We start from the raw sequence: 13,344 nt of genomic DNA, 5'->3' as shown, positions 1-13,344 counted from the left end.
AATCCCTGGGTCAGGAAGATCCCCTGGAGAAGGGCATGGCAACCCACTCCAGTATTCTTGCCTGGAGAACTCCATGGACAGAGGAGCCTGGCAGGCTATAATTTATGGGGTCACAAAGATTCAGACACAACTGAAGGATAAACACACACGCAGGCATGAAACTGAAACTCGTAAGTGACTTGCCCAAGATCACAGAACTACTGAGTAACAAATTTGGAGCCTAATCCTAAAGCTTTTCATTCTGAGTGTTCTCTCCATAGTTTCACCCTTAATCCTCCAGAAACAGTTGAGCATATCTCTATGGCGGAGGGGGGGGGGGGGGGGGCGGGGGGGGACTTGACCAATCAGACATAATTTTATCACTGAATTTTAGAATCTAGGGTTATAAGTTGAATCTCTATTTTTACATGCGTTTATTAATATAAAATTATATTTATAACATAAATTTAAATGGTCTTACCTTTACAATCTAATAGAGATACTAAGTTCTTTCATTCATTAATCAAATATTTATCTTATGATGCTCTAGACTTTGGTCGCTCAACACTAAAAATGATAAATATTCTACCCTCTCAGGGATGTATTCTGTCTGAAGGTAAAGATAATTAAGTAGAAAATTTAAACAAAGTAAAATATTGAAATAGAGTATGGTCATGCTATGATGAGGTACCAGGTGCCAAGAGAACAGAGAAGTAAATTGATACCATATAGATGATTCTGTTTGGTCTTTTCCTGAAGAATGAATAAGAAGCCATGGAAAAATTTTTAATAAAGATGAACACGACCATTTGTAAAGTTTTATAAAGATCATTTTAACTACAATATGCTATGTATCAATTGAAACAAGAAAGAATGACAGTTTCCCCCCTCTCATGCCATCTGAAGTGAATATACACATCGTTGAACAGTTTTTGATCATTACTTATATGACACTATAAACACCAAATTAGAAAAAAAGAATTTTTGTGGCCAAGCCATGCAGCATACAGGATTTTAGTTCCCTGACCAGGGACTGAACCTGTGTCCCATGCACTGCAAGCTTAGAGTCTTAACCACTGAACCACCAGGGAAGTCCCTCAAATAAAAGTGTGTGTGTATGTCTGCGTGTGTGTGTGTGTGTATGTGTGTATATGTATGTATATATATATATTCTTCTTTGGGGAAGTATATATGCTTAATTCTTACTGTTAACATTATCATTTTTGTTATTTTGTAAATTAAGGATCTGTTGTTTTTGGTAGCTAGGTCATGTCCAACTCTTTGCAACCCCATGGACTATAGCCCCAGGCTCCTCTGTCCTTGGAATTTCCCAGGCAAGAACACTGGGAGTGGGTTGCCATTTCTTTCTCCAAGGGAGCTTCCCAATCCATGGGTAGAATTTGAGTCTTCTGCATTGGCAGGCAGATTCTTTAACACTGACCCACCAGGGAAGCCCCATATAAAAAATACTCATATGAAAATGATAAAATGATGAATACTCATGTGAAAACACTAAAATGATGGATGCCAAAGAAAAGTTATCCTGATACTAGGCCTTTAAAAAGATGCTTTAATATTAAAATATAAAGTCCAAGGTGATAAAAACAAACGTATCATTTTATTACTAATAAAATTAGCTACCATTTGTTGAGTAATGCTAAGTATTCTGCATGGATCACCTTATTTAATTTCCCCAAGTACCCCCAAGAAATACACATTCCTCAAATGAGGAAACAAACTGAGAAATGAAGTAACTTCATTTATTCCAAGGTGACACAACCAGTAAGTGCTGGAACCAGGACATAAACCATGGTCCATCTGGCACCAAAGCCCATACTTTCAAGTATTATGCCATACTGAAACTCAACTTACTGCAAAAGGATCACAGTATTTCTTTTTTCTGCAATTGTCCTTTTTTCTGTAGTTTTCTGTAATTATACTTTACTCCTCCCCCTAATTTTTTTTAAATACACTTCAACAAGTATCTGTTGATGAGACTCTCCCCTACTGACACAAAAAGGTATTAAACTAAAATGGTGAATTTATGTTGCTACCTTTCAGGTAAGTCATTCTTTCAGCTTTTCTATAGAATTACTGAAGAGAAAATAAGAAAAGTATAAGCTTAAAACAGTAACAAATAGAAAAGACAGCAAACTGCATCTTCAGCATAATACTAAAAAATGCCTTGTTCCAGTTGTAACAAACTAGGGGGGAAAAAGATGAAAAAATAGAAAACACATGGAGTTTAAATTGTGGGGGAAATGTATGGCCAGACGTAATGCAGATCAAAAGACTGCAATTATTTTGTAAATACTGAATGGTTTAAGTTACTTTAGCAATGTTGAAAGTGAAGAAATAACTCATAAGAACATCATCCCAGTCTATCAAAAAGTAGAAAGCATACTGTGGCACTTCTTTTCTGTAACCAGATATGTACCTGCCACATCTGGGCAGGCTTACTCCAGGAGCTGACCAGGAGCTGACTCAGAAAACTGATGGAAAGCAATTCTGACTCTGAACACAGCTTTCCTTTTCCTTGGAACAAAAAGAAAAGGCATTCTGCTAAGCAGCTGTCAGTCAGTTCAGTTGTTCTCTCGTGTCCAACACTTTGAGATCCCATGAATCACAGCACGCCAGGCCTCCCTGTCCATCACCAACTCCCGGAGTTCACCCAAACTCATGTCCATGGAGTAGGTGATGCCATCCAGCCATCTCATCCTCTGTTGTTCCCTTCTCCTCCTGCTTTCAGTCTTTCCCAGCATCAGTCTTTTCCAATGAGTCAACTCTTCGCATGAGGTGGCCAAAGTATTAGAATTTCAGCTTCAGCATCAGTCCTTCCAATGAACACCCAGGCCTGATCTCCTTTAGGATGGACTGGTTGGATCTCCTTGCAGTCCAAGGGAATCTCAAGAGTCTTCTTCAACACCACAGTTCAAAAGCATCCATTCTTTGGCGCTCAGCTGCCTTCACAGTCCAACTCTCATATCCATATATGACCACTGGAAAAACCATAGCCTTGACTAGATGGACCTTTGTTGGCAAAGTAATGTCTCTGTTTTTGAATATGCTATCTAGGTTGGTCATAAATTTCCTTCCAAGGAGTAAGCGTCTTTTAATTTCATGGCTGCAGTCACCATCTGCAGTGATTTTGGAGCCCCAAAAAATAAAGTCTGACACTGTTTCCACTGTTTCCCCATCTATTTCCCATGAAGTGATGGGACCAGATGCCATGATCTTCATTTTCTGAATGTAGAGCTTTAAGTCAACTTTTTCACTCTCCTCTTTCACTTTCATCAAGAGGCTTTTCAGTTCCTCTTCACTTTCTGCCATAAGGGTGGTGTCATCTGCATATCTGAGGTTCTTGATATTTGTCCTGGCAATCTTGATTCCAGCTTGTGCTTCTTCCAGCCCAGCGTTTCTCATGATGTACTCTGCATAGAAGTTAAATAAGCAGGGTGACAAGATACAGCCTTGACGTACTCCTTTCCCGATTTGGAACCAGTCTGTTGTTCCATGTCCAGTTCTAACTGTTGCTTCCTGACCTGCATACAGGTTTCTCAAGAGGCAGGTTAGGTGGTCTGGTATTTCCATCTCTTTCAGAATTTTCCACAGTTTATTGTGATCCACACAGTCAAAGGCTTTGGCATACTCAATAAAGCAGAATTGGATGTTTTTCTGGAACTCTCTTGCTTTTTCAACGATCCAGCGGATGTTGGTAATTTGATCTCTGGTCCCTCTGTCTTTTCTAAAACCAGCTTGAACATCCGGAAGTTCATGGTTCACGTATTGCTGAAGCTGGGCTTGGAGAATTTTGAGCTTTACTTTACTAGCATGTGAGATGAGTGCAGTTGTGCAGTAGTTTGAGCATTCTTTGGCACTGCCTTTCTTTGGGATTGGAATGAAAACTGACCTTTTCCAGTCCTGTGGCCACTGCTGAGTCTTCCAAATTTGCTGGCATATTGAGTGCAACACTTTCACAGCATCATCTTTCAGGATTTGAAATAGCTCCACTGGAATTCCATCACCTCCACTAGCTTTGTCCATAGTGATGCTTTCTAAAGGTCCACTTGACTTCACATTCCAGGATGTCTGGCTCTAGGTGAGTGATCACATCATTGTGATTATGTGGGTCGTGAAGATCTTTTCTGTACAGTTCTTCTGTGTATTCTTGCCACCTCTTCTGCTTCTGTTAGGTCCATACCATTTCTGTCCTTTATGGAGCCCATCTTTGCATGAAATGTTCCCTTGGTATCTCTAACTTTCTTGAAGAGATCTCTAGTCTTTCCCATTCTGTTCTTTTCCTCTATTTCTTTGCATTGATCACTGAGAAAGGCTTTTGTATCTCTCCTTGCTATTCTTTGGAATTCTGCATTCAGATGCTTATATCTTTCCTTTTCTCCTTTCCTTTTCACTTCTCTTCTTTTCACAGCTATTTTTAAAGCCTCCCCAGACAACCATTTTGCTTTTTTTGCATTTCTTTTCCATGGGGATGGTCTTGATCCCTGTCTCCTGTACAATGTCACAAATCTCCATCCATAGTTCATCAGGCACTCTTTCAGATCTAGGTCCTTAAATCTAGTTCTCACTTCAACTGTATATCATAAGGAATTTGATTTAGGTCATACCTGAATATCTAGTGGTTTTCCCTATTTTCTTCAATTTAAGTCTGAATTTGGCAATAAGGAGTTCATGATCTGAGCCACAGTCAGCTCCTAGTCTTGTTTTTGCTGACTGTATAGACCTTCTCCATCTTTGGCTGCAAAGAATATAATCAATCTGATTTCGGTGTTGACCATCTGGTGATGTCCATGTGTAGAGTCTTCTCTTGTGTTGTTGGAAGAGAGAGTTTGCTATGACCAGTGCGTTCTCTTGGCAAAACTCTATTAGCCTTTGCCCTGCTTCATTCCATATTCCAAGGCCAAATTTGCCTGTTATCCCAGGTATTTTCTTGACTTCCTACTTTTGCATTCCAGTCCCCTATAATGAAAAGGACATCTTTTTTGGGTGTTAGTTCTAAAAGGTCTTGTAGGTCTTCATAGAACCGTTCAACTTCAGCTTCTTCAGTGTTACTGGTTGGGGCATAGGCTTGGATTACCATGATATCGAATGGTTTGCCTTGGAAACGAACAGAGAAGCAACCCCACATCCGAGGTCAGAGGCGGCGGAGAGGAGCAACACCATGTCCAAGGAGCAGCAGCTGCGTGGGCACAGGAGGGCCAAGAGGAGCTACTCCATGTACAAGGTCAGGACGGGTGACTCATCCAAGGTAAGGAGCAGCGGCTGTGCTTTGCTGGAGCAGCCATGAAGTTTACCCCTCATCCAAGGTAAGAGAAACACAAGTAAGACAGTAGGTGTTGCAAGAGGGCATCAGAAGGCAGACACACTGAAACCATACTCACAGAAAACTAGCCAATCTGATCACACGGACCACAGCCTTGTCTAACTCAATGAAACTAAGCCATGCCATGGGGGGCCACCCAAGACGGATGTGTCATGGTGGAGAGGTCTGACAGAATGTGGTCCACTGGAGAAGGGAACGGCAAACCACTTCAGTATTCTTGCCTTGAGAATCCCATGAACAGTATGAAAAGGCAAAATGATAGGATACTGAAAGAGGAACTCCCCCCGTCAGTAGGTGCCCAATATGCTACAGGGGATCAGTGGAGAAATAACTCCAGAAAGAATGAAGGGATGGAGCCAAAGCAAAAACAATACCCAGTTGTGGATGTGACTGGTGATAGAAGCAAGGTCTGATGCTGTAAAAAGCAATGTTGCATAGGAACCTGGAATGTTAGGTCCATGAATTAAGGCAAATTGGAAGTGGTCATACAGGAGATGGCAAGAGGGAACATCAACATTCTAGGAATCAGCAAACTAAAGTGAACTGGAATGGGTGAATTTAACTCAGATGACCATTATATCTACTACTGTGGGCAGGAATCCCTTAGAAGAAATGGAGTACCCATCAAGGTCAACAACAAAGTCCAAAATGCAGTACTTGGATGCAGTCTCAAAAAAGCACCTGTAGCACTTCCCTATTCTCGAAACAATTTTCACATGGCTAGGTATCTTTATTTGACTGTCTCAAGAATCCTAAGAGTTGAGTATTACTCTGTGTGTGTTCAGTTGCTCAATCGTGTCTGACTTTGTGGCCCCATGAACTGCAGCTCCCCAGGCTCCTCTGTCCATGGAACTTTCCAGGCAAGAACACTGGAGTGAGCTGCCACTTCCTTTTTCAGAGGATCTTCCCTACCCAGGGATCAAACTCATGTTGCTTGCATCCCTGTATTGACAGGCAGAGTCTTCACCACTGCACCATCTGGGAAGCCCCTTGGGTATTATTTGTGGCAGTTATAAGTTAAGATGAGAAGTTTGAAGCTCAACCTGTTGATTTTTAGATAACATATCCAGCTGATGGAAAAGGTAGGATTCCATCCCAGGGCTCTCCTCCACTCCCAGAGCTCTCCTCCTCTGCACCATGACACCATTCAGTGGATCTAAGAACACCATACCCATACAGTGCAAAGAACAATGGATAAGCTTCCCGTCCTAATTCTATCACTAACTTTATTATATAAAAGTAAAGTTCATATACATTATCTTATTTGATGAGGAAAAGAAATAACATATTACTAATGTTGTTTCAGAAAAGGAAACTGAGGCTCAGAAAGATATGATTTTCACAAGGTCACCTGGTGGCACTGTCATAAGGCGGCATGTGAAGAAGCACATATGGGAGATTGGTACTTTGATATCTTAATCTTTTCTCTCTCTGCTGGTGCTGCTAAGTCACTTCAGTCGTGTCCAACTCTGTGCGACCCCATAGACGGCAGCCCACCAGGCTCCCCCACCCCTGGGATTCTCCAAGCAAGAATACTGAAGTGGGTTGCCATTTCCTTCTCCAATGCATGAAAGTGAAAAGTGAAAGTGAAGTCGCTCAGTCGTGTCCGACTCTTAGCGACCCCATGGACTGCAGCCCACCAGGCTCCTCCATCCATGGGGTTTTCCAGGCAAGAGTACTGGAGAGGGTGCCATTGCCTTCTCTCTCTACATGTTCCCATTTCCTTTCTTATCCTTCAAGCTGGTAACTGATTTTGTGTTGTATTGCCTCAGGAGAGGTATGTACTGGAATAGAAAACTGAAGGAATTTTATAGTTATTCCAGTTTTGCTTTCCAAAAGCCTAAACCCTCTGAATAAAAGAGTTTGTTTCAAAGATCAAAGAGAGATTCTCAGGTACATGCAGAGAGAGGAATATCTTCCAGCCCCTCCCTAGTCTAGGAAAAGATTTTCTCAGCTGAAAAGTAAGAGAAGTTTTTGGAACCCAAGGCTGCAGGTATCTAGGCTGTTTCCTGGCAGCACTGCCTGAGAGGCAGAAAGACCCCAGAGAGGAAAAGCAACATTATTCAGCTAGGCAAACAGAAACACAGAAATTCTGTGGGGCCTGGGGAGGGATGGGGAATGTTAAATCCATGTCTTGGAAGTAGCAATTGTTGCTAGACAAGAAAGAACTATCTAGACAAAACAACTCATGACTCAGAGGTAAACTGTTACATTCAGATGATCAATGACCAGAGTAGACCTCATGCCAGATGGAGCCCTACCATAAGCCCAGGAAAGACAGAAAACCTCAAAAAGGATTGGAGTGATTCTGCCCATAACTTAGGAATTAAGAGTCAGAAACAAAGCTGAACTGTGGAAAATGAAGATATTTCTTACACACCTAAATCTACAGAATGAGAGTCCTGGTCAATGATTATCTAATCTTGTCCCTTCTTTTGGAAGCCAGGTCTTCTAAGCCAGGTCTAGGTTTCTCCCACAACATCACTGCAACTGATGATGATGGAGGACATGGTTCAAAGAAATGAACATGAAATGCAACACTGAAATTGCCTCTTTCCCTATCTGTCCCCTAATAAATTTTAAGCATCATAAAGTCAGACTGAATACCATTTGCCACTGCAGAACATACACCGAGCACAGTGCCTGTGCCTATTAATAGGCACTCAATAAATCTCCGCTGAATGGATAAATGATTGAATAATTAAATGGAAGGAAAGCTATTTACCTAAATATGTACACAAGTTTACCTTCTAAAATAAATTTTTAGTTTATTATCTATATGGTATTTTAAATAGAACAGGACTTAACAGGCTTATTTCAGGTCTCACCACACATTCAATGATAAAGATGTCATAGCTCTCCAAAATGACAGATACCCTACAGACCCCTCAGAGCCTTGCACTAACAGACTTAGGGCCTTAATGGCTGGTAAGATGTGCCATCAGGAGAAATAGGATACACAATCTTACTCATAATCTTTGGAAGTTTTAACTTAATAATTTATTTTCACAGGATTTTCTACTTTATAGTACATCATTTCCACTTGAATCTTCAATCCTAAAACAAATGAGGTCAGGAGAAATGTTTCATAATGGAGGTGATTGGGCCATAATTCTTGAAATAGCTTTGAAAAACTAAAAACTAGACCTATGCAGAAAGCTTACTACCTGGAATTCAGAATGACTGAGGTAAAACTCATGATCCTTTGCTGAGAAAGCAACCTACATTGAGGATACAGAGCCCTCGTGCCTTGACTGCTACAAATTCCTGAGCAAGAATTATAGCTGGGGGACACGTCCTCTTGCCCCACTTTAGAAAAAAAGAAAAAGATTTTATGCACCTCAGCATTATACTAAAAACACATCTGTTTTGTAGCCTCTTGTGTGGCTACATGGTAAATATTAAGAAATAAGAGAATATAATGAGTATATAATTAAAAAAGAGGAACGAACATTCTTACAGTTTATGGAATGTATTGTTATAGAGGAGTGAGGAATTAATTGTTTGGCAAAGGCATAAATGAGCGAAACATCTGAATTCAATGTTTTAAAAGTCCAATATTTTGTGTACATCTTCTCATTGACTAGACTTTTCTATCCAAAGATGTAACCAATCAAAGGCCTAAAAGAACGATTAAATATTCTATCATGAATGGAGCACTTGGACAGTTTCCCAAAAACCTAACAGTTCAAATAGTATATGGTATCAATTTATTAGCATATCATTTGCAACTTTCCCTGTACATAAGAACTACAAAATAAATTCAATTAACAATAATTTTAGCACCACGCCTACTGTTTGCTTCATAATATACTCCCAATGAGTACTTTAATACAAAGAATATTCTTCTATTTTTCTCTCCAGAATGATCTCTTATCATTCCAAGATGCCTCCTGGATTGATAATTATTTTCCAACATCAAGAGTCTGTGGGTTCATGACTTTTAATAACTCTCTCAACCAAGCTCAAGATGATCCTTTTGAAGGATTTCAAATTTAAGAAAATCTTCAGGACGTTATCTTATTTTAATTTACAGAAATTACAAAAGTCTGAAAACTGCCTTTTCCCATCCCTCTCTGGGAAGATTTGGGGCTTAACTGTTGAACTCTACTAGCTTGGAAAAAGAAAAAGCATCAAGTTTTACTGAAATGGAAAAAGCATCTGGATATAACCCTGGTATGGCAAACACAAAAATTCAAACAAAAACTTGGTGAAGTATATATAAAAGAGATAAAATAGCTACTCAGAGCCAATAAATTTAGTTACATATTTTCCCCTTTTTAGAGAATCTGATGAAATTATTTTAATAATTGAAGAAAAGCTACAGATGGAAAAAGAGTATGCCCAGATTATTATTGTTGTTTAGTTGCTAAGTCATGTCCAACTCTTTGGCAACCCCATGGACTGTAGCCCACCAGGCTCCTCTGTCCATGGGCTTTCCGAGATAAGAATACTGGAGTGGGTTGCCATTTCCTTCTCCAAGGGATCTTCCTGACCCAGGGATCAAACCCCCGTCTCTAGCATTGGCAGGCAGATTTTTTACCACTGAACTACCAGGGAAGTCCATACCCAGATAATGAAAGGCAAATATAAAATAGTGAGATCCTACAAAAAAGAAGTTAAGCCATGAAGTGCAGGAAACAAGTAAGAAAATTTTAACTGAGCAAACAATAAACTTAAAGAGTTATAAGTTTCCTTCCCAGAAGGAGGGGAAAGAAGAAAAACAGAAATGACACTTTTATGAAGTATACAGTCAACCAATTGGAAAGAGTGTAAGCCCAGGAAACAACAATCTCAATTTCAAGAATGGTACATGGCAATATCATGTCTTGGGATTCCAATTACACAACATTCTTCAACTTCCTTTAAAAAGAACAATGTCTAAACAATGATTTATGAAAATGATCATGTTTAAGTTTCACTAGATAGCATACACACTCCATTACATCACTAAGAACAGTTGCAAAAGAAGTCATCAAAGGAAATAAAATGTCATGTATATTAATAACATCAGATAGACTTCTATACCAATTTAAAAGAAGCACAGAATAGCACAATATTTTAAAAACAGAGAAATGAAATAAGCATCGGCTTCAAACTATTAAAAGCACTGATTTTTTTCCCACATGTTTAATGACAATAAAGAGAACAAAAAATTGCTGAAGAAATGTACTGCAATGTACTAAAAAATTCTGTTGAAACATATGTTATCATTAAAAAGCAGCGTTCTGCAAAAAGCACAGGGGATAACACAGCTATCATTAACTTTTATTTCTTGCATCAATCTAACATGAAATCAGATCAATTCGTAAGTCTTGCTGAAATAGCCCCTTACTATACATCATGATCTTGCATCATATCAGAGAATGCTGATACAACTTATCTTGGATCAGCCCTGAATTTTCAGAATTTAAAATAGGTCAAAGATATCAAAAAGGCTTAGCTGGGAGCAAATCAAATTACTACTACAGAAAAAAGAATTCTGAATGAAAAGCAACTGTTCGGAGAAAAATCTCTCTGAAGAAGAAATGACATGTTCTGTTGATAAAACTGAAATCTATAAAAATGTGAAGCAAGTGAGTGGAAGATGTAGTTAAGTAATGTCATAAAACAAACTAGCAGTGAATATAGGGGTTTGAGATACAGTAGCTTTGGCTTATCTAAGAACAGTCAAGAATAGCAGCTAGAAATGTACTTAGGGGCTTCCCTGGTGGCCCAGGAGTTAAGAGTGCTTCTACTGCAGAGGCATGGGTACAATCCCTGGTCAGGGAATGGGAAAAAAAAAAAAAAGAAAAGAAAAGAAAAATATACTTAGTGAGATGTCACACCCATTCCCACTTCCCACCATGGTTCACGTTACCAATCAGAGAAACCACTCTCTACTTTCACAATAACATACAAAATATTTCACAAGTGAGAAATCTGTCTTATGAAATTTTCTTATTGTAGTAAGAATATATTCAACAATGTATAAACATATGGTTCTATGAGGATAGTTATTGCTTAAAATTACATGAAGCCAACTCTTCCATCCTATCTACATGCAATAACAATGAAGAAAGAAAAAGAGATTTAAGATGAGAGTACTGTGCTCCCTCCAGAATAAATCTAGGTTATACTTTCAAGTATTTGTTTTATGTATGTTATAGAACAGTACAGACAGTAAGCTTAGCTAATTAAAAATATAATGTACATGTCGTAACTTGTTTGGTTAGTGGTCTATAATATTTTAAAATATACATCTTAGTACTAACAGTTTTAAGAGAAGAGAAAGGGAGGAAAGAAGAGAGAAGGAGGAAGGAAATAAATTATTTCTCCTAAAGTATAGTTTTCAATAATGTATCGACAATTTTTATAACTTCTTTTAAAGGTAGGAACTTTTAACAAACTCAGTCTGCTGGGTTTAGAAACCTTAAGTTCACCCTGATTAGTTAAGTTTTACCTAGAACATAGTGCCCTTCATCTCTCTTGCCAGATACCTTTTCACCCCCTCATTCTCCACACACACGCACACACACACACCACACACACACACAGTGTTTAATTCAATTACTAGTTTAAAACAAATCCAAAAGGAACACTAACTACAGCAGAATAAATGGTAGAAAGAATAAAAATACCTTGCATGCCAAATAAGTCAAAGAGACATACCATTTATTGGCTACATTCCCCAAACCATCCTTGTTCCAAATAAACCAATGATGTCAGGTCTGGGCAAAAGTAGCTCCAAAACTTCGTGGAGAGTTTACTTCTCTCAGTAATTATGGAGGAGAGCAGGAGGAGGAAACAAGCCCAGTCTTAAAATCCCAGTGTACTAGATGTCTAGGTGTTTCACAGGTATTATATATCATTGCCCATCTCCAGAGACACCAGTTGGATAAAGAATCTGATTGTAAGTTTCCTCAAAGCACCTTCCAAATCCACAGGAATGATTAAACATCATACAGAGCCAGGTTGTACCTTAACCTTCTTCCTAAGCTTTAGTTTTAGACTGCAGGAACTCCCATAACCAGTCAACATTTGGATCTACACTAGTCTACTACAGTGGAGTTCAAAAGTGTTGACACAAATTTTAGTTTCAAACCCTTAAAAAAAAAAAAAAACTATTTTATAGTCAATTTGGTCTTCTATGCCACATCAAAAAAAAAAAACAACCTAGGTTCACAAGGATCCTTAGAAATAAGGTTCACCTGGGGTAGATCTAGGCTAAAGAGAATCCCAAGGTGTATATACGATACTTCAGCAACTCACCAGATCTTGATCAAGTGAGGGAGGAGTCCAGCGTTAACCTTATTTGGGGAATTTGCCAGTAATGTTATTGGATAATGCACAAACAGCAGTTGCCAAAGTTGTGATTTACCACAAAAGGGAAGACTTACACCAGAGTAAATCCAAACATAAAATCTATTCTTAATCAAAAGATAATCTACAATTATGTACACTGCAAGCAACTTTGTTATCTTTTACAACTATGCAATTCACTTGATAAATATTTAAGCCATAAAGAGCTGCACTGTGCAGGTTTCTTTTTTAAAGACCATGTAAAAGTCACCTTTAACAAGCTAAGAAAACAAGCGAAAGTCCCAAATCTATGGTATCAAATTTACGCTGATTACAAAATGGTGATTTAGACCACCTGATTTGGAAACCACAAATGTCTATAATTAAATAGGACAGCCCTACTTCACTTTCTTTTAGCAAAACAGTATTACTGAATGATGCACCACAGAAAAGACATTATTATAAGAACTACACCCCAAGCAAAACTTTACTCTCAAATGGAATACAATTTAAACTGCAAATACCAGAACCAAGAAAAAGGACAAACATATACAGGAAACCTCATAGCCCACCTTTCTTCTTGACTGGCATTCTTGGGTCTTTCCAATGCCACAGGATTCAAGAGCTCTTTTCAGATCTCAACTTGATCCAGCTGGATGGAGGCCAAGGACCAGGTAACTGTTGCAAACCTCTTGGTTGTTTGAAATCCAGGCTGTCTTCTCTTTCAAATAAAGAAAAAATGT

The 13,344-nt window shown here is 38.8% G+C and overlaps 1 protein-coding gene across 1 annotated transcript in view; it reads right to left on the bottom strand.

The window, feature by feature from the left end:
* The window catches only part of DLG2 (discs large MAGUK scaffold protein 2), a 2,361,423-nt gene that overhangs the window by 2,347,495 nt on the left and 584 nt on the right, over positions 1-13,344 (bottom strand). Inside the window, exon 2 of the mRNA XM_069564820.1 lies at positions 13,174-13,322. Within this exon, the coding sequence (XP_069420921.1) occupies positions 13,174-13,192 (19 nt within the window). The 5' untranslated portion in view covers positions 13,193-13,322. The remainder of the gene's footprint in view (positions 1-13,173; positions 13,323-13,344) is intronic.

This window comes from Ovis canadensis, chromosome 21, assembly GCF_042477335.2.
Source record: "Ovis canadensis isolate MfBH-ARS-UI-01 breed Bighorn chromosome 21, ARS-UI_OviCan_v2, whole genome shotgun sequence".
Classification (NCBI taxonomy): Eukaryota; Metazoa; Chordata; class Mammalia; order Artiodactyla; family Bovidae; genus Ovis; species Ovis canadensis.
Note: the sequence above shows the minus strand (reverse complement) of the source record. Positions and strands in the feature narration are given on the sequence as shown.